This window comes from Ambystoma mexicanum, chromosome 2p (assembly GCF_040938575.1).
Source record: "Ambystoma mexicanum isolate Mex_15411 chromosome 2p, UKY_AmexF1_1, whole genome shotgun sequence".
In the NCBI taxonomy this organism is placed as follows: Eukaryota; Metazoa; Chordata; class Amphibia; order Caudata; family Ambystomatidae; genus Ambystoma; species Ambystoma mexicanum.
In genome coordinates, this window is record NC_090923.1 from 1,168,373,905 (window position 1) to 1,168,395,443 (window position 21,539).

A 21,539-nucleotide genomic window follows, 5' to 3' on the forward strand; every position below is an offset into this window, starting at 1 on the left:
ATAAAGTCAACGATATATCCAAAACTATTGCAACTCGAGAGGTGTGTGAAACCCAATGAGAAAAACCTACAAGTTGGGGAATATGGAAAAATTTACTTAACTATATGTTCTCCAGCATGGGTCTGGCGTGGATTCACATGCTCATGAATATTCACCGTCAGGCTGGGAATTCTCAAAAAAAAAAAAAAAAAATACAAAAACAACAGTTTCACTTTTGTTAGGCAGAATCCTGTGCAGTTCCCTTAGGTAGCACTACACACGATTGGGACTACAGGTGAGAGCAATAAATCCCCTTTGTATCAGTCTGTACAACAAAAATGTAGTTGGTAGCTGTGGCTCAGCAGTCACACTCATCTCAAGATGGAGATGAGCAGTATTCAGGGTTTACACAATAGGCCTACAGCACTATGGCACAAGGAAACACTGACCAAAGCTTTGTATTAAAAAGTAAATATATATTTATTTTATACACTTCTAATAAAACACATGTATCACAGTCATCAAGCAAGTTAAATTAAGTCAAAGGAAAATCATACACACTCCCAAGTTAAATTGTAGACCAAGTGAACCAGTGAAAACTGAGCAAACCGGCACAGTGACAACTACACACAAGGGATCCTCTAACAATTCCTCACAAGGGAGGGAAAGCACAAGTTATATAGAAATAGGTTCTTACACACCCTAGCAACACTTCCCATCAGTTTGTGAACCAGTTTAAGCTAGGCAGTGCATCAGTATAAGCAATACTTAAATGAAAACTGGGCAAAATGGCATTTCACAAGGTTTAAAAATGGGAAGGAAAGGGTAGTTAAAAGAAATAGGTGCACTAACACAGTTCTCAGTGAGAATCAATCTAAAGAAGGCAGGTCTAACAAATGTAGCCAGAGTCAGTAGGCCTGTGCCAGAGTCAGTGGTACAGGGCAAGGGCCCAGGAGCAAAATGTTCTTGTAGCTGCAGTCAAGTCTTTGGTTAACTAATTTGAAAAGGTGGTTGTAGAAGTTGAAAAGACAATGTTAAGAGAGAGGGGCAGCCAACCCAACAGGTAGGTAAAGGATTTAAAACACCTTTCGTGCTACCGCAAAGAAAGGGCGGCCAGGAGGAACAATGTACCTTTAAATGAAGAAGTGGCTCCTGCGGTGGCGGTTGTTCCTGCAGTTTGGGTGATCCATCAGAGGAAGAGAGGCTCTTGTCGTGGAGGAAGGTTTGAGTTGCTGCACTATCCAGGGATGAAACCAGCCGCGGTGCTGCCCAACGAATAAAAGGTACGCTCCTTTAAATCGCGGTCCGGGTGGACTGGTGCCTGGCTATCCGGCCTCCGAGTGCAGGGTACTGGTGATTCGACCAAGGCAGCTTCGGGAAGGCGATTGGCAAACTGGTTGGCCCAACCAGCTCAAGGGAAGGAGGCTCTTGCAGGTGAAGATCTCCTCTCGTTGTGTGGAGAAAAGTGGTGAGACGCTGCAGCAGGGCTTCACCGGGGGTTCAGTCGTTGCAGATTTCTTTGGTTTCTCTACTCTTCGGCTTCTTAGTTCCAGTGGTGACGTCTTGCTCTTCCAGTCCTCAGGACCCTGCTTTTATGCACAAAGATCCCCATTCATACAGCCTAGCTGTCACTCACACAGTGGAGTGGTCATCTTGGCGGGAGACCCTCCAGCCTATCAGGATAGAGTGCGACATGGGTTGCGAAGGCAACCCTGTCCAGGGGTCCTACTCCCCCTCCCACACAATGGACCCACCCCAGACTCAGTGGCGCCGAAAGGAGGGCTTCTCAGCAGAAGCCCGCCAAAAGGACAAACAAAGGATCCCCGACCTGAGTTAGGAGTTTAGAGAAAGACACGAGAAAGAAGTTATATTAAAGTTCTGGCTAACAAAACCTACCGGAGCAAAGTTAATATTAAAATGCACCGGCGGTATGTTAGAGGCTGTCAGAAAAGGTGGTAGCCTCGAACAATGGGAAAATCCCATAGGGAAATATTTGCGGTCGAATATTTATGGTAGTAACCACTGCCACTAGCCAGAAACTTTTGAGAGAGGGACTGTACAGTACCCTCTCGAAAATGAACATAGGGAAAAAACTATTAACCCCTTCCAGTATCTCCATAGTAAGATGGGTTGTACTGGTTTAGTTCATAGGATTTGACTAGATAAGTCTATGGGGACTTTACATGCCCTGGGAGACAGTAGTCAGTCCCAGGGTATGGAGTCTATGTTTGGGGGTCGCTACGACACCCCTGTGTCACTGCACTGAGGGTGCTGTGTAACACATGTGAATAAAGATGGTTCCTATGGGGTAGAGAAAGATCCCATAGGCATTAAACACAAAAAATAGCCTAGAACACACATAGCAAACATGCCTAAGAGTGGGAAAAAGAGTCTCACTCTTAGCAGGTAAAAAGAAACAAACCCTTCAAATCTAGCAAAGCTGCTGGGGGGCTCAATAGGTAAGGGAAATTAGCCATAGAATGGGAATTCTCCCTAACAACTTTCACTCACAGTCTTTCCCCTCTAAACCAATCACTGAGATCTGTGTCGTACTGCCCCCAGTCAATGCCTGCCCTCTCCCTAAGCCCCTTCCTCCTCTGGCAGCTATCTTCAGATTTGGTAGCACGTAAAGTGGCAGTATAACCAAGAAGAGGCGCAGAGGGGCAGGCGGGAGGGTTCGCATGTGAATCCATGCCATTCCCATGCTGCAGAACAATAGTAACAGGTAAGTAACGTGTTCCTTGTCCAGCATGGGGTTTGGCATGGATTCACATGCTCATGAATAAAGAAGACATAGCAGTATATACACAGCCACGGGAGATGGCAAAGCTCAAAAGAATCAATTACTCTTACCTCCTCACCAGGCTCGCCTTCAAGCGACCAGGTTGCGTAGCACTGCTTGGCCAACTCTGGTCTCCTCTCTGGAATCCCTGTTGATGCAGTAAAATCTCATGAAGGTGTGCGCAGACCTCCAGGTAGCAGCTCTGCAGATGTCTAGCAGGGGCACAACAGACAGGAACGCCGTCGTCGTAGAGATCGCTCCGGTGGAGTGGGCTCTCGGACGGCCAGACAGCAGTCGGTTTGCCAACAGGTAACAATGAGTAATACAGCCAGCGAGCCACCTGGAAATAGAAGCCTTGGACAAAGCTTTCCCAAGGTTCACAGGACCAAAGTTCTTGCTAAGTTGTGACGTCTTCCGGAAACTCTTTGCACGTGTCACATAGAACTTCAGCAGCCGAGCCACATCCAGCAAGTGCAAAGTCCTTTCAGCTGGCGATGAAAGGCATCGGGGAAAAAACACAGGCAACACTAAAGGTTAGTTGAGATGGAATTCCAATGTAACCTTAGGCATGAAGGAGGGGTGCATCCGAAGCACCACCCTCGTCTCGTGGAAAGTCAAATAAGGCTGCTTGCATGACAAGGCCTGGATCCCCTTCCACCCTCCTGGCAGAGGTGATGGCCACGAGAAACGCTGTCTTCCACCAAAGGAACTTGAGAGGAGCTTGATGCATAGGTTCGAAGCCCCCCTCCACCCCCATGAGCCTTGTCAGTACCAGGTTGAGTTCCCACGCCGGGGTAGGCACCGTCACTGGCAGGAACAATCGAAACAGTCCTTTGAGGAACTCCTTGATGAAACTGTGTGACCAACGAGAGGACCGTCCCGGAGACCCAGTGTAGCGGGAGATAGCAGTCAGATGCACTTTGATGGAGTCGTGCGCCAGCCCCGCCTTTGTCAAAGACAACAAATACAGAACGATCTGAGGGGCAGTGGCCCTCAGAGGGTTGAGCTTCTGCGACTGCCACCAAGTCGGAAACCACTTCCACTTGTGCCCGCAGCACTTAAGAGCCGACGACGCTCTGGCAAGGACCTCCCTGCAGTCTTCTGGTAGCTCGTTCCCACCAAACTCTAAGGCTGCAGGAGCCAGGCCTTCAGGTCCAGCAATCCCGGATCATGGTGCAGGCGAGCAAATCCGCGACTACTGGTAGATTGACTGGAGGTGACAGGCTGAGAAGGTCTGGGTACCAAATCTGCCAGGGCGACGAGGATCATCCTACACCGGCACTGTTTCAGTTGACTGATTACTCGTAATAGCAGAGGCAACAGCAGCAACAGGTCTTCCCACGGAAAGTAGAACACGTCCCCCATGCTCCCAGGCTGGTGGAACCTGCTGCCGAACATCTGGCACTTGATATTCGCCGCCATCACAAATAGATCAAACTGGGGTCTACCCCACCTGAGGAAGAGGTTGTTGTCTTGATCCTGCCGAAGCTCACACTCGTGGCAAGAGTGCAGCTCCCTGCTGAGAGTGTCGGCAACAATGTTTTTTACTCCTACCAGGTGAAACGGAATGAGAAACTTCTTCTGGGCAACGGCCCAGAGCCACAAGTACTGCGCCTCTCTGGAGAAAGCTGGGGTTCGGGTGCTCCCCCGGCTTCCTGATGTAGAACATCGTGGTGGTATTGTCTGTGGAGATCCTCACCACTTGAGGGATGGAAGAAAAGACTCCAGCAGTTCCAGGACATTGAGGTGTAGATCCCTCTCCTCCGGTAGCCACAGGCTTCTGGCGTGCGTCTGTGGTGACAGTATCTTGGTAAGGGGGGCGCTGGAAATCCATGCCCCCGGCGATGTTGGAGTGCACGCCCCACCACCTTATCGCTCGACGGAACTCCTCGTCGAGGACAATCTTGTCGGCAAAGCTCCCGGACACCTGGATCCAACGAGCAGCCACAAACTCCTGAAGGGGTCACATCCGCAACCCGCACAGTTTGATCAGGTAGATCCATGACATAATGCCGAGCAGCGACTTGATGGTCCTCAGTGTGGCGATCTTTAGTGCTAACAGCCATGGCACCTCGCCCAGAATGGACGCTATCCTGTCCTCCGACAGTCGCCAGGCAAGAGACTGTTGAGCCTGGACCCCAGGAATAGAGCGTCTTGCGATGGAATCAAGCAGGACTTTGGAAAGTTTATGGACCGCTCTGTGTGATCGATGGCAATCTCCCTTGACTTAGCATGGATGAGCCACCACTGGTGCCAGGCACTTCGTAAAGACTCTGGGTGCCGACTTCAGTCCAAAGGGGAGGGCCTTCAACTGGTAGTGCTTCCCCTGTACAACGAAGTGTAGGAACTTGCTATGTTTTTCATCAATAAGGACGTGGAAGTAAGTGTCCTCTAGATCCAGCGACGACAGGAAGTCTCCCTCCTCCAGTTCGCCGAGCACGTGCTGCAGCGTGACCATCCTGAATTTTTGTGACTTGATGTACTTGTTGAGTCGTCATAGATCGAGAATGGGCCTCCAGCCCCCAGTCTTCTTTTTTTACTAAGAAGTATCTGGAGTAAACTCCGGAGCCCCAGAGTCGCTTTGGAACCAGCTCTATCACCCCCTTTTTTAACATTGCCCGAACCTCCAGCCGCAGCTGAGGGACGGGTTGTTCCTGCCGAGCCACCGGCGGTACCCGTAGACACTTTTGCTGAAACTTCAAAGTGTGTGCCGTGGGCGAGAGCGTCCAGCACCCATAGATCGGTGGAGATGTTTCCCCACACGCTGATGAAGTTCGCCACCCGGCCTCCCATTGGGGTGCAGGCCCGATGGCTTAGCAGGTTCAATCCTGTTTAGAGGCCTGCACGCCACCTTGGGAGCCTTGATGAAGGTGGCCACCTCCGAAGGCCTTGTAACGGGAGGGTTGGTGGTACGAGGACGTTCCTCCGCCGAAACCTTTCGATGATCTGCCAGACTTCCCTCCAGAGGAACAAAAGGACAGACGGTGCTGTTGCAGCGCGCCCAGGGCACGGGCCGTCTCTGTTGGTCTTGATGGCCTGTAGTGATTCGGACACAGTCTTTCTAAAGAGATTGTTCCCTGTCAAATGGCATGTCCAGGGACCCTTGTCTGAACATACTGCCTAAAGTTGGTGGCCTTCAACTAGTCACGATGACGGAGGCAAACCCTGTTCCCCAATTGGCAGAACCCTGTGTCCGCAATGTTCAGGGCCACGGTGATGGCATGGTCCGACACCACCTCGCCCTCCTGGAGGATCTCCAATGCCTCGACCCGTTTTTTGTCAGGGAGGATTTCCAGTAGCAGGGCCATCTTGTACCATAACTCCCAGTCATACCCGGGCAGGATCACTAAAGCGTTTGTCGCCTTGACCGTCGTAGTCGCCGAGTAGATGAACCCACCGCGTCCAACTTCTTCCCTTTGCTGTCTGGGGGAACGGAGGTTGAGGAAGACAGGTTGAGGACGACAGGTTGGATGACTTCTTCCGTGCAGTCACCGAGTCTGGTGATGGCTGTGACCGGAGACACTTGGGTGCAGACTCCGGCACCCGGTATTTCTTGTCCAGCCGGTCTCTTTTCCCTGGAGCTGAGGCAGTGTTTTTCAGTAGTGCCAGGCCCTCAACCCAGACGTCATCCAGGAGAGGCAACTCCAGGATGGTTTTCCCTTTCGCCTCCCGGCGTTGATACAGGAAGCCCTCCTTTGTCTCCTCCGGCGTGAGCTAGAAGAGTTCCGATGCGCGGACGACCATAGAGTGGAATGAACCCCCTTCGTCAGGAAGAGAAGCCCTTGGAGGCGGAGAGATGCCGTCATCGGTGTCCGTCCCCGTATCACATGGGTGGAAGGGATGGGGGAGGTACATGTAGTGGCTGGTGAGGCATCGTACAGTGCCGCTTAATTTTCTTCAGTGGTGGTGGGCCCGGTGTCAACGGGGCCGGTGCTGCCATCAGCATCCTCTTCTGTATTTCCGACACTAGTGTGTGGAGAGTCGAAAGAATGTCCCGAGACAAATCTCTGGGAAGTGTCAGGCAAGCAGGCTTGCCGGGCGCAGTGCCTACATAGTCGTCCTTGCCGTTGCCCCCTTCGACGATTTCGTCCTCGACGTTACCGCCCGCAACTTCCTCCTGGACCGTGTGCACGCAAACCATGTGCTCTTTGTTGGAAGAATAAATATCTGTGCCCTGGAGTACTTTCACTCCCTCTGCCCCCCTTTTGGTGTCTTGAGGGTTCGGTCTCTGGCACAGGGATGGCATCCTCTTCTCTGTGGTCTTTTCCACTGGCTTGGCCGAAGCCTCCCGCCTGGGAGGAAGAGTCACTCTGGCCGCCACCGGGGTTCCCTGGACCGGGTCTGCCCCTTTCGCCTTGCAAAGGGTAGTCGCCACCAACTGGATAGTTGAGGACAATTTAGCTTGAGCCACCTAAGCCTTCAGGGGCAGGTCAGATGCCTTACCCTGTGGCTTGGCCTTCTCAGGTTTCTCCCACAGCTTCCCCGGGGTAGCTGACTTACTATTCGACGAAGAACTGGAGCGATGGCTGGAGACGGAGGACGATGGAGAAGATGAGCGCGCTGTGCTCGTCGCGGGACCTGAAATGGACTTGCAGTGCTTGGCCTTGTCTTGGGCCCCCACGGATGGCGCACCCTCAAAGGAACTGAAAGCCCGCTCAGACTGGCCGGATCTGTGCGAGGCATGCCCCTGCAAACCACATGGGGTAGAGGCCTTGGCGTTGAGCCACTGCGACAATCTGCTATGCCAACTCTTGAAGGTGCACTTGGTAAAGCCACGACAGATCTCGCAGTCCTCCTTGTGCGTCGGATAAAAACAAAGGCACTGGGAATGCTTTTCCTCCACTAACACATTCCTCAAACCGCAGCTGGTGCAGAGCTTTAAGAGGGAACCCCTGTCCTTCTCCTCCGACATGGTCCAGCGTGCGGTGTAGGCCCAATGGCCTTCTGGAATCTTCTAAGAAAAAACACTCAACGATTCTGCCCTTGAGAGGCGTTGAAAGATGCAGACAAATGGATACCGGTTTGCTGGTTGAAGAGATGAAAGAGCACAAGGGCTCTATAGAGCAAAAATTGAAATTTCCTAGCAAAAAACACGAAAAAACGCAGAAAAGCTCTAAGAGCGAAACACGAGGATTCCCAACACTTGGACGTGTGGTAAAAATCTGAAGATGGCTGCCTTAGGCTGAGGGCAGTCATTGGCTGGGGGCAGTATGACCCAGAGCTCAGTGATTGGTTTAGAAGAGAAAGGCTGTTTAAGTGAAAGTGAAACTGTTTTTTCTTTTACCAACGATTCCCGGCCTGACGACAGGGAATATTTTTGAGCATGTGAATCCATGCCAGACCCCATGCTGGAGAACTTTGAAACTTTTTCTTTTTAAGAATAACCAGCAGACCTTTTTTGGTGCTACCTTTTGATCGTTTCTTCTTGGAGTCATGAACTGTCCGACAACCAAGAACCCAGTGAGATTGGCCCAGGAGCAGCATAGATCTGAAGCACAGTGCATCAACAATTTAGGTTTGTTTCTATAGTGGAATGGGCTAGAAATGGAATGAGTCCTTTGTTACAGACAAAGGACTCATTTTCTTTTTTTAGAGGACCGACGAGCACCCTTACTTTTAGTTTATCAGGTAGGGACCTCCCTCATAGCTATAGGGATAGCTAGGCATTTTCTTTCTTTAAAGAAAAATAAAACACTTGAAATGTCCTTACAGAGTCTGAGTCCTTCTTCTGGTCCGCCACATAGGCCACTGTGTTGTTCATCAGGATCAGCACAGTCTTGAGTTTCACAGAGGGGAGGAAAGCGACCATGGCCAGCTTGATAGCCCTCAGCTTCAGCAAGTTGATGTGTTCCTGAGACTCCTGGGGAGACCACAGTCCGCTCACCGTAAGGCCCGACAGGTGAGCACCTCAACCAGTCTGAGATGCGTCCGTGACGACAGTCACAGGGGGCCATGGTTGGCGAAACAATGCGCCTTTCAGCAAGTTGTCTTGCAAGCCCACCACGCAAGATACTGAGCCACCTTATCGGAGACCTGCAAGGGGTCCAACATGTGGCCCTGAAAGCGCCACCAATGGCAACTGACAAACCATTTAAGCCAACTCATGTGCAGCCTCGCCTCTACCCCTCCAGCACCCCTCCCCAACAAAGTGGTGTTTTTGGTTTGTTAAAATTTCTTCTCCATTTTTGGGTTCCATAAAATCACATAGATCCAGAGTATTGTGAAACAAGGAGAGATACAAAGGAACTGTACTTCGTAAAGAGACATTGCCATCCCATTTAAGAATCCAGGGGAGGGAACCTCTCTCTGGATCCAAGGTCTTTTTTACCTTGGATAACATTTTCGTGGAGTCTATTCTAATTCTCATTTATATGGAACAAGTTACTTACCTGTAACTGTTGTTCTCCAGCATGGGTCTGGCATGGATTCACATGCTCATGAATATTCCCCGTCGTCAGGCTGGGAATCCTCGGTAAAGAAAAAACCAGTATCAGTTTCGTTTCTGATCTGTCTTTCGTAGTAATAACCAATCACTGGTCTCTGCGTCATACTGACCACAGCCAATGACTGCCCTCTACCTAAGCACCGCCTCTGGCAGCCATCTTCAGATTTGGAAGCACGTGAAGTGGCAGTATGACCAAGTGAAGAGCCGCAGAGGGGTAGGCGGGAGGGTTCGCATGTGAATCCATGCCAGACCCATGCTGGAGAACAACAGTTACAGGTAAGTAACTTGTTCCTTCTCCAGCATGGGGTCTGGCATGGATTCACATGCTCATGAATAAAGAATACATAGCAGTACACACATGCACAACCACGGGAGGTGGCAAAGGCTCAACATTAAGCATTACATCAAACTCAACATTAAGCATCTTACCTCCTCACCAGGCTCACCTCAGGCGAACAGGTTGCGCAGCACTGCTTGGCCGACCCTGGACTCCTCCCTGGAATCCCGATCGACGCAGTAGAATTTCGTGAAGGTGTGCGTCGACCTCCACGTAGCAGCCCTGCATATGTCCAGCAGGGGCACACCAGAAAGGAACGCCGTGGTAGCTGCGATCGCTCTGGTGGAATGGGCTCTCGGACGGCCAGGCAGCGGTCGGTTTGCCAACCGATGACAGTACATGATACAGCCGGAGAGCCATCTGGAAATGGAAGCCTTCGAGAGAGCCTTCCCCCTGATTGACAGGTCCAAAGTTCACAAAGAGTTGTGACGTCTTCCGAAAACACTTCGTGCGGTCCACGTAGAACTTCAGCGCTCTAGCCACATCCAGCGAGTGCAAAGTCCTCTCAGCCGGCGACGAAGGCGACGGGAAGAACACAGGCAACACCAAGGGTTCGTTGAGATGGAAGTCCGACGGTACCTTGGGCATGAAGGAGGGGTGCGTCCTGAGCACTACCCTCGTGTCGTGAAAAGTCAAGTACGGGGCCTTGCAGGAAAGGGCCTGGATCTCTCCCACCCGTCGTGCGGAGGTGATGGCCACAAGAAACGCTGTTTTCCACGACAGAAACTTCAACGGGCCGAGTGCAGAGGCTCGAACGGAGGTCCCATGAGCTTGGTCGGCACCACGTTGAGCTCCCACGCCGGGGCCGGAGCCTTCACCGGCGGGAACGATCTGAACAGTCCCTTCATGAACTCTTTCACCAGACGATGAGACCACAAGGACGTCCGGCCCGTGGTTCTGGTGTATCGGGAGATCGCAGCAAGATGAATCTTGATGGACGCGTGTGCCAGTCCAGCTTTGGCCAGCGTCAGCAGGTACGGTAGTACCTGGGGAGCCGTAATCCGTAGGAGGGTTAATCTTCTGTGCGTGGCACCAGACAGAGAACCTCTTCCATTTGTGTCCGTAGCATTTAAGAGTCGAGGACGCCCTGGCCTTTGCAAGAACCTCTCTGCAGTCGGCCGGTATGTCGTATCTTCCAAACTCTAGCGCTGCAGGAGCCAGGCCTGCAAGTTCAGTGATTTCGGGTTGTGGTGGAGGATGGCGCCTCCTTCCCTGGAGAGTAGATCCGCGTCCACCGGCAGCTTGATTGGCGGGGACGCTGACAAGTCCAGAAGGTCCGGGAACCATATCTGCCTCGGCCACGCAGGTGCGACGAGGATCATCCTGCACCGTGACCTCTTGAGCTGGTTGATGAGCCGGATCAGCAGCGGCAATGGAGGGAACGCGTAGAGGAACAGGCCCTCCCAGGTGAACGAGAAAGCATCGCCCATGCTCCTCGCCTGGGGAAACCTGCTGGCGAACCTCCGGCACTTGGAGTTCGTCGCCGTCGCGAACAGGTCGATCTGGGGTGTGCCCCACCGTCGGAAGAGGCGATCCACTAGATCCTGCCGTAGTTCCCACTCGTGGCACGAGCGCAGCTCCCTGCTGAGTGAGTCGGCGATGGTGTTTTTTATCCCTGCCAGATGAAACGGCACCAGAAACATCCTTTGGGCGACGGCCCAATGCCACAGGTCCTGCGCCTCCTTGGACAGTGCTGGGGACCTGGTTCCGCCCTGTTTCCTGAAGTAAAACATGGTGGTGGTGTTGTCGGTGAAGATCCTCACCACCTTGCCCTTGAGGGACGGAAGGAAGGACGGGCCCAGAACACTGCACGGAGCTCCAGGACGTTGATATGGAGGGACTTCTCCGTCGGGAGCCAAAGGCCTCTCGCGTGCAGATTTTCGGTGTGCGCTCCCCACCCTTCCAGGGAGGCATCCGTGGTCACTGTCTCCTGGTGGTCTGGGGTCTGGAAGTCCATGCCCGCCGTCAGATGCGCGCGGGTGCCCCACCACCGGACCGCTCGGCGGAAACTCTCGTCGAGTGTGATCCTCTCCTCGAAGCCGCCCGTCGTTTGGATCCAGCGCGCGTCCAGGAACTCCTGCAACGGGCGCATCCGGAGCCTGCACATGGGAATGAGGTAGATGCAAGAAGACATCATTCCGAGGAGGGACTTGATGGACCTCACCTTGGCCGCGTCGGAAACCAACATCCGCTGTACCTTGCCCAGGATGGACCTGGTCCTTTCCTTCGACGGGGAGGCCAGAAGGGACACTGTGTCGAGCTTCGCTCCCAGAAACAGTGCGTTTTGCGCGGGTACCAGGTGGGACTTGGCGTAGTTCACGGAGAATCCCAGGTCCGTGAGAAGTTGGACGGTCCTTGCCGTGTGCTCCACGGCGAGCTCCCTCGTCTTGGCTCGGATGAGCCAGTCGTCCAGGTAGGGGTAGACGTGGATCCCCTCGCGGCGCAGCTGCGCCGCCACCGGTGCAAGGCACTTGGTGAATACCCTGGGTGCCGACCGTAGTCCGAAGGGGAGGGCTTTGAACTGGTAGTGACGCCCTTGGACCACAAACCTGAGGAATTTTCGGTGCCCCTTTAGGATGGGAATATGGAAGTAGGCATCCTCCAAATCCAACGACGACAGGAAGTCTCCTTCCTCCAGCTGACCCAGGACGTGCTGGAGGGTGACCATCTGGAACTTCTGCGCCTTGATGAACTTGTTCAGACCTCGCAGGTCTAGGATGGGGCGCCATCCTTCCGTCTTCTTCTTCACGAGGAAGTATCTCGAGTAAACTCCGGAGCCCCGAAGCCTCTTTGGGACGAGTTCGATGGCGCCCTTCCTGAGCATCGCCTTCACCTCCAGGAGAAGCTGAGGGACGTGAAGCTCTTTCCTGGCCACGGGGGGGACGCGCGGGCACCTTCTTTGAAACTCGAGCGCGTGGCCCCGGGCTAAGGCGTCCAGCACCCAAAGGTCGGTGGAGATGGACTCCCACACGCTGACGAAGCTCGCCAGCCGGCCTCCCACCGGGGTGCTTCGGTGGGGGCCCGACCCCACGGCCGGTTCAATCCTGTTTCGACGAGGCTTTGCCGCCTTGACCCCCTTGGCGACGACGGCGGGGTCCGCCAGACTTGCCTCGTCCTCTGTAGGCCTCCTGAGACGACGAGCGGGCCGCTTGACGGTAGGTGGAGAAACCGCCGCCGGAACCTTTGGAGGCGCCCTTGCCTCCGCTGCTCCGAAAGGGCGTCCGTCGTTGCTGCAGAACCCCAAGGGCCCGGGCCGTCTCAGTGTCCGCTTTAATGGCCTGAAGGGAATCGTCCACTGTTTTCCCAAACAGGTTGTTCCCATCGAATGGCATGTCCAGGACTCTGGTCTGTACGTCTTGACGGAAGTCCGTAGCCTTGAGCCATCTACGCCGCCTAAGGCACACGCCGTTGCCCAACTGGCGAAACCCAGTGTCGGCGATGTCCGTCGCAATAGTGATGGCGTGGTCCGACGCCACCTCACCTTCCTGTAGGATCTCCAGGGCATCCGCCCTCTTGTCGTCCGGTAGGAAGTCCAGCAGGGGAGCCAGTTTGTACCATAGCTCCCTGTCGTAGCGGGCCACGATAGCCAAGGCGTTGGCCGCTTTAATTGTCGTTGCTGCAGACGAGATGACCCTGCGTCCCATAGCGTCCAATTTCTTTCCCTCGCCGTCCGGTGGGGACGTCGATGTGGAGGCCGCACCCCCCCCCGCTTTCTTCCTGGCCGCCGCGGAGACGACGGAGTCCGGGGTAGGCTGCGCCCGGAGGCACAGGGGGGCCATGTCCGGGACCCGGTACTTCTTCTCGTACCGGTCTCTTCTAGCTGGCGTCGTGGAAGGGTTCTTGAGGAGGGCGAGGCCCTCATCCCAAATGTCGTCCAGTAGAGGCACTGCGAGGACCGTCTTCCTCTTGGTCTCGCGCCGTTGATAAAGGAATCCTTCCTTTTTCTTCTCCTCAGGGCTGAGTTGGAAAAGCTCGGATGCCCTGGCGATCATGGAGTGGAACGATCCAATCTCGTCGGGCGGAGAAGCCCTGGTGGGAGGTGACGACGGTAGATCCTCGTCGTATACCTAGTCGTCCGTACCAGTCGCTGCCGTGTCAGTCCCCGTATCATCCCCTCGGGTGGACGGGGAGGAGGGCTGGACGGGGCGCGACGGCTGAAAAGGAGGTGGAGGGTGAATCCTTCTTTTCTTGGGCGGGGGAACACCAGAAGGTCCCGGTTCAGTATCCCCCGACAGGAGAGGTTCCTCCGTCGGTAACGGTAGTCTCGTCCTTATCTCTGAGCATAAGGACTGTATAGCCAACAAAATGGCCGCCGAGTTGTCTTGCGGCGCTGGCAGAGGGGAATCCGACGGGCGAACAGGGGCCCCGTCGGCACCCTCGACGATGTCGTCGTCACCTGCGTCGGGATCCATCCCGACGGGCCGGTCTTCATCCACGCCAAGGCCGTGGCTTAAGACCTCGATCAGCTCTTCCTCCGAGGTTGAAGCCGAATCTACGACGACGCCCTGCCCCCCCTTTTTCTTCCCCGCCGGGGATTTCACGGGGGTCCTATCGATGGGCACAAAAGAGGACTCCCTCCGAGGTGGCAGGGAGACTCTGAGCCCTGAGATCGCCACCACTGGTGTAGCCTCCACAGGCTGAGCCAGGGCCGCCGCAACAGTATCGATAGAGGGCTTGGCCGGATGGATTAAGGCCTTCACCACCTTAGGTGCGCTCACCGCCTTATCCTTGAGGGGGGGGGACACTGCCTCGCTCCCCCTCCGATGGGGCCTTAGAGCTCGACCGGGGCCTCTCCAGGAGCTTCGCCGGGTGCTCGCCCTTCCTCTTACCCGACCCAGAGCGTTGGCTCGTGGTTGAAGGTGCCGGGGAGGGTGCGCCCTGCCTGGCGCCCGTAGAGCCCGACCGTTCGGCGCTCCCGGTGCCAGCGGACTCGCGGTGCTTGGCCTTGTGTTGGACCCCCGTCGCCGGGGCGTCCTCAAAGGTCTTAGAAGACCGCTCGGATTTCTTCCTCTTCTTCTCGCCTGACGGGCTCTTCCCTTCCAGCCAGTTGGCGAGGCGTTGATGGCGGTCCTTCATGGTCCGCTCCGACATATTGCCGCAAAACGCACAGTCCTTCTCCACGTGCGTCTTGTCCTCATGTAAGCAGTAGAGACAAAAGGAGTGTTCGTCCTCCTTAAAGACGTTCTGCAGCTGGCATCCAGGGCAGACCCTGAACAGCTTTCCGGGCGTCGAGCTTCCCTTCTCCTGGGCCATGTCCGGGCCTGAGAAGCTTCTGGAGTCCTCCAAAAACATAGCTCGACGAAATCTTCACCCTTGAGGGGCGCAGACGAATCCGACACGGGTCCCCGTTGATCGGATGGAGAGTCGGTGGAGCTTGAGGCTCTTTTGACCGAAAAAACGAAGTTTTTGAGAAAAAACGTGAAAAAATAGCACTAACGCTCGAGAGCAATAGCATGAGGATCCCAACACATGAACGTGCGGTAAAAATCTGAAGATGGCTGCCAGAGGCGGTGCTTAGGTAGAGGGCAGTCATTGGCTGTGGTCAGTATGACGCAGAGACCAGTGATTGGTTATTACTACGAAAGACAGATCAGAAACGAAACTGATACTGGTTTTTTCTTTACCGAGGATTCCCAGCCTGACGACGGGGAATATTCATGAGCATGTGAATCCATGCCAGACCCCATGCTGGAGAAATACTTTTTACCAATATCAGGTCGAAAACATTTCCTTTCTTAGTTTGTTTTGTTTGCAGTGAGAGTCAGGCTAGGACATTTTGGCAACAACGATGGCTTTTCAGTTGTTAACATCCTCACAGAGAGCAAGATCCTTTGTTTTTGATTTTTAGGTAGGGCAATTCCTCTTTCAAAAAGTGTCAGATGCATTTTCCCCACCCATTTTCATTTAAATAAAGGTCTTGAAGCAAAATCATGGCAACTGTGTGTCCCGCTTTCAGTTCTGACCCCTCACACTGTTCATGTCTGAGGCAGGGAATTTTGCAGACGGAAAAGGTAAATCCCATTATCACTGGCATACAACCAAGGTATGGGGGTGAAGTCGGAGGTGGAACAGCATAAATAATTTAGAAGAAAAAACCTTGCATGAAGGGAAGCAAAAGCGACAAAAGAGGAAGAGTTGCAGAGGTGCCTAGACCAAGTACGGTTGAGCGGTAAAAAGGACTGACTGGTGAGGCCTGTGGGAGGAGTCAACGCGGGCAGGCGCACCTATATATGCAACAAATTGAAAGGAGAATGTTGTTTCTTTGCACAGCAAAAGGCTCCAGTCCCATTCCTGTGGGACATACTCCGATTAGTATGAAGGAAAGGGAACGCGACAGAGGAGAAGAACGTGGTACCAGTGGTCTTCAAAAGGAATGTGGTAGCAACAAATATGTAATGTTTGTGTATTTGGTGCATATTTTAAAATTTGCTCTCTTTAGGTTTTTCATTACCCACAACTTTGATAAAGGATCATACAGTTTGTTTCATCACTCTCTGGCACAGTTTCCTCGTTTTGTTCCCTGATCAGCACAGAAATAATCACACTAATAACAATACACATGAAAAAACAACAGGGGATATATAACTAGCAGCGGATACTTCAAAACAAATAGATGTAAAATGCACTGTAAATGAACACATTCACAAGAACAATGGTGGAGCAGATCAAAACCTGGGTCTCAGTTGATGAGGCACACAGTAAGTTTAAACCGTGGTCCCTAATCTGTCACAGTTGCAGCAGGTCAGGTAGGAGTTCAATCCTGCATTCACTGCTGTGTCAAATCAACCAGCACCTGACCACTGATGTGCTTTAAAGGACCTAGATGACACCCTCCTCCTCGCAGTGCACTTTTGGTCAGAACCAGCACATGAAGGTGCAGCTGCATCTACATCTAACAAGCCACCAAGTGGTGAAACAACGTCCTGGAACGTTGAGTCTGACATTTGTTGGTGATCAATTGGGACCAAAATTGTGCCAAGATGTGCTGAAAAGGTGGCCAATTCGGCAGATAAATCAATGTGTGAAATGTTGCTCTCATGGGCTGTAGATACCTCACTTTCAGGAAGATGTTGAAAACACAGTTCTTTGGGAAGACATTTGAGAAAATGAGGATCATCAGATGACATATGATCAATACCACGCCAATTAGACTCAAACCACTGGCAATCCAACGACAAACTGTCATGCTGGATACTGCATCCTCCAGGCAGAAAAAGTGACCTCACCCATCCCCAGCAGACCCATCTGCCTCTTCGACCTTAATTTGCCAGTGAATGCAGTACCCACCAAACATGTTCCATTACAGACTATATATTTGCCACTGTTATTATAATTCACAAACAAAAAATCCTCTAAACTGATTGCCAAGTGAAAATTGTGGAAGCAAATAAACAAATCATGCATTGATCTACAGATTAACTTGTTTGTGGTGGATGTATGCAATATAATCTAGTATTAACTAGTTACCCTGGTAACATTTGCATAAAAACAGAAATGAAATAAACAAATGTTTTTATGCAACTCTTCATACAGGTCAGCTGCCATTTAAGTTCTTCCTTTTTTTGACCACTACATAATCAATAAAAATAACTGTACTTTGACAATTCCCCGAACAAGCTCTTCCTTGCACCCCTGCTCACCAATGTCACTTATGTAACAGTTTCCAGTTTATTGCAGTTTTACAACTATTGTTTCATTTGAGTGATACAGCAGCACTAAGCTCATTTAGAGCAGTTATTAGATCCATTCTGGATTTTTTATTTTTATTCGGGGGATGACCTTTTGACAGTGTGCCATGATTAGCAAAGGAGGAAGGTTCAGCAAGATAAAGACTAACAGATGTCACAGAAAAAATAAGTGATATGTGGCTGCAGCAAAATGAGAGATGGATGGTGCATTCAAATATTAAAGTACAGAAATTAAAATACCAAGAAAATATAGAGCTCACGGAGGGGCTACTCAAATGCTAAGCACAAAAGTATCAGCGTATAGCTTCTTGGAGATGGGGTTTTGGTCCCATCCACTCTGGTTGAAAGCAAAAAAGGAACAAATAATGTGGATGGATTACTGTTCCTATGCTCTTTTTGTTTTCTATCTTAACCAACAACTGCCAGACTGACTGGGCTTTTCAATGCACGCAACTATGAACGATTGATGCTGGAGAAATAGTCTTGCTGGGTTAAATAGGCAAACTAGTGACCTAGCGGTCTGGCCCTAGAAGAGCAGCAAGGAACTATATAAGCACTCAGACCTAAAACACCTGACCTTTAGTCCAAGGAAGATGACTCAGATAGCCCAAGTTATTACTAATATGATTAACATACATTTCTGCAGATGAACACATACCCCTTTCCTGGACCGCCAACTGACACCACCTGCATACCGAAGGAGCCACGACCCCGTGAAGGTTTGCTGCCAGCCCACTGGCCCACAACCATCCCAGCTATTTCCAGCTTTCCACCCTGGGGTGGGATCTGGTGAATACCTGGACAAGAGAATGAGAAAAAACAAGGAATTGAAAAAAGGTACTATTACAATCCTCCAACTTGGTTTACTGCAATCTCAATATTTGTTCTATCCTATAGTATATAGTAATTGGAAATAAATTACTTTCAAGGTGATTCTGGTACTCCTAGTCCTTGATCTCCCTCCTTCACAACTGGTTGGGATAGCCTGCACAATAGGCTACACAGGAAGAAAGCTTCTCTAAAAGAAAGTCCTGTCACTTTTAAGTTTAAGAATCGAGCTTGGTGCGTTTGCGCATCCCTCCATGTGCCCGGCCCAACCCTCACTCATGCATAACCAACCGACACTACCCAGTTTGCTAGTTTTTCTGCTGTGGAGATTGTGGCATAGCATGTGCGCATAGGGAGGCGGTGTTAGGCAGAAACCTGTGCAGTTCCCTTAGGGAACACTGCAAAAGATTTAGGACTACAGGTGTTAGCAGTAAACCCACTTGGTAGCAGTCTGTACCACCCAGATTTACCTGGTAGCTGTGGCTGAGCAGTCAGACCTCTCTCAAGAAGAGTTGGGCAGCATGCAAAGTATACACAATAGGCACTCAGACACAATAATACAAGCAAACACTGACCAGAGCTTTGGTATCAAAGTATATAATTATTTATATAAAAACACACTGTTTGAAACACTCCAGCACTCTTGTAAAATATTTGAAACAGTTACTATTGTAATATATACACCCCTTTTTCCTTATCAGATAAGTCACAGTAAAACACCACTTATTTTCATACAGAGGTGAGCGCTTAACTAGATGGCACTCCAATAAGTTTGTGAGAAAGGGATGGAAAAAGTCAGAATATGGAAAGGTACACCACTCTAAGATTCAGGAACACTGTTAGCAAGGCAGAAGAGCAAAAGTCACTGGTGAGCCAAAGTCCAAAGGCTGGGCCCACTCTTAGAGAGAGCAGAGCACAAATGCGCCCAAGATCACACAGTTACACTAGGCTTAGAAAGTCTTGCAGAGAGTTCAAAAAGAGTTTAGAGAGGCTTAGAAAAGTTTAGCCAGGGTGTCCCAGGCTAACCCAGGTTCGAAAGCCGGGGGCTAAATCTACCCCGTACAGTCGGTAGTAAGGGAAGCCAGGCGGGACACGGTACCTTAAGTGGGAAGGATCCTCCAGCGGTGGCAGTTGTTCCTGGCAGTGGGTACAAGTCGCGTCGTCGTCCAGGGGAAGAGAAGATCTCGACTGGGAGGAAAGATGAAGGTCGTTGCACTGCCAGGGAAGAAACCAGCCGCAGAGTTTTCCGGTTAAAGGTGGTACCTATGTTTCGCGGTCGTGGTAAAACGTGGTATCCTGGTTGCCGGGGTGCTTGGCACAGGCAAGGCAGCCACGAGGTACGTTGGGAAGGGGAAAAGACGGTGAAACTGGTTATCCCCACCAGTCAAAGGAAGAAGACTCTCCGGCGGGAGATCTCCTCTGTCGTTGGGAAAAGTGGTGAGACGGTCCAGCAGGGCTCCACCGGTGGTGGCGTCGTGGCAGGTCGGCTCAGCTTCTCCCTCATCGGATTCTTAGGTCCTGTGGCGACTTCTGAAGTTCCAGTCCCCAAAGCCCTGCTTTTATGCAGAAAACCCCAATTCACTCAGCCTAGCTGTCACTCAAACATGCTAAGTGATGGGCCGGTCGGCTCACCACTTGGGCCAATCAGGACGGAGTGCGACTTGAGTTGCCTAAATCCCCCTCCACCCCTCCTAAGTACCCCAGACAGAGTGGCACCACTTTGGAGGGCTTCTGTGGAGAAGCCCGCCAAAAAGTGGAACAAAGGGCTCAACTTGGGTTGGAGTCACAGAAGAGAACACAAACGCCATTTTAGAACCGAGTTTTGGCAAAAAATACCAACCGGAGAATTAATAATAATTAAATAAACCGGCGGTATGTTCGAGGCTATCGTAATTAAATAAAGATAGTAGCCTCGAACAATGGGAAAATCCCATAGAGAAATTTTCGCGGTTGAATATAAAAAGTAGTATCCACTGCCACCAGCCAAAACTCGATCAGGGGGGACGGAGACATGCCCTTCGACTAACAGACCCCGGGGCAATCGAATTGCCCCAGCCAGTACGTCCACAATATGATGGTTTGTACTGGTTCTGTTCAGAATTTAAGACTAGTAAAGTCAATGGTGACTTTACATGCCCTGGGAGACAGTAGTCAGTCCCAGGGTATGGAGTCTATACTGGGGGGTCACTATGACACCCCTGTGTTACTGCACTGAGGGTGCTGTGTAACACACATCACAAAAACACATGAAGCCCTATGGGGTAAAGGACCCCATAGCCCATTAAACACATCTAGATTCAAAGAAACACACCCAAATCATGCCCAAGAGTGAGGGTAAAAGAGTCTCACTCTTGGCAGGAGAAAAAAATAAACCCCAAAAATCCAGCAAAGCTGCTGGGGGACTCACTAGGTTAGGAAATTCAGCCTAAACAGAGAATTCTCCCTAACAGGCGGCTGGGAGGGCATTGTGAAGGAGGGGGAGCATGGACTAGGAGTACCGGAATAACCATGAAGGTTATTTTCTCGTACTCCAGTGTCCTGCTCTTCCCTCATTCCCAACTGGTTGGGAACTGTAAGGGAGGTATGGTATCACAAGTATGACACAGACACAATAGGTACAGGTTGTAAAACCTTTATTAAAGTTTCTGGGTTTGGAAAAACTCCTACTTTGCACTATAACTAGGATGGGAGTAGTCTCTACCATCAAAAAATAAATAAAACAGTTCTAGTTGAGTCAGTCAAATCAAAATGGCCTTTACTAACAAAACCTAATGACTGCCCTATCTCTTGTACAAAAAGCGTGTAAAAGAGAATGTGTATGCAAAGGAAAATCAGTGTTCAAATATAAAGAATAAATGTGTCTCCTCCCCACGCTAGACAGCACAGAGTAAGGCAGTGCTCGTAGGCAGGATGACACTCTGGCTCAGGTTCTTAACACAAAGGCAGTTCAAAACATGGATCGAGACCCACCTGGCCTTCAACGTTAAAGTCTCTTTCCAGCTTTGAAAACAGTTCAACAAAAGGTTCACGCTGATCTCCCTTGGTTGGGCTCAGACCTTTAAAAACACAAGTTCAAAAACACTTGCGGGGTTTCGCTTCCCCAAGCTTAATTCCCATCCTTTAGGAGTTCCCTTCCCCTAACTTATTACACTTCCGGTCTCCCTCAGTCGCACTCGGACCGTTTCCTGATGTCAAAGACTTTCGAATGCGTGTAGCTTTTACTACAGACCTCCGCAGGACCACTTCGACTTTCCCTTCAGCTCACACGCTTATGTTATTTGACCCAGTGCTTCTTCGTCTGGGTAGTTCAATGTCATAAGCACCAAAGTACAAACATTCACCTTTTAACTCTCCCCTTTTCTCTGGGTTAAGTTTGATCACTTCGCTTTTACAGTTCATTCACTTTATTGCTACAAACATTTGACCTTACAGAGACTCGAGTGGGCTACTTCTTTTCGACGGTCCACTCCGTTACTCAGT

General features: G+C 51.3%; 1 protein-coding gene across 4 annotated transcripts in view; it reads right to left on the reverse strand.

Moving 5' to 3' along the window:
- The window catches only part of FAM120C (family with sequence similarity 120 member C), a 1,585,006-nt gene that overhangs the window by 191,532 nt on the left and 1,371,935 nt on the right, over window positions 1-21,539 (reverse strand). For all 4 annotated transcript variants that reach the window (XM_069645311.1, XM_069645308.1, XM_069645309.1 and 1 more), the window contains one exon: window positions 17,890-18,028. In XM_069645311.1, the coding sequence (XP_069501412.1) occupies window positions 17,890-18,028 (139 nt within the window). The remainder of the gene's footprint in view (window positions 1-17,889; window positions 18,029-21,539) is intronic.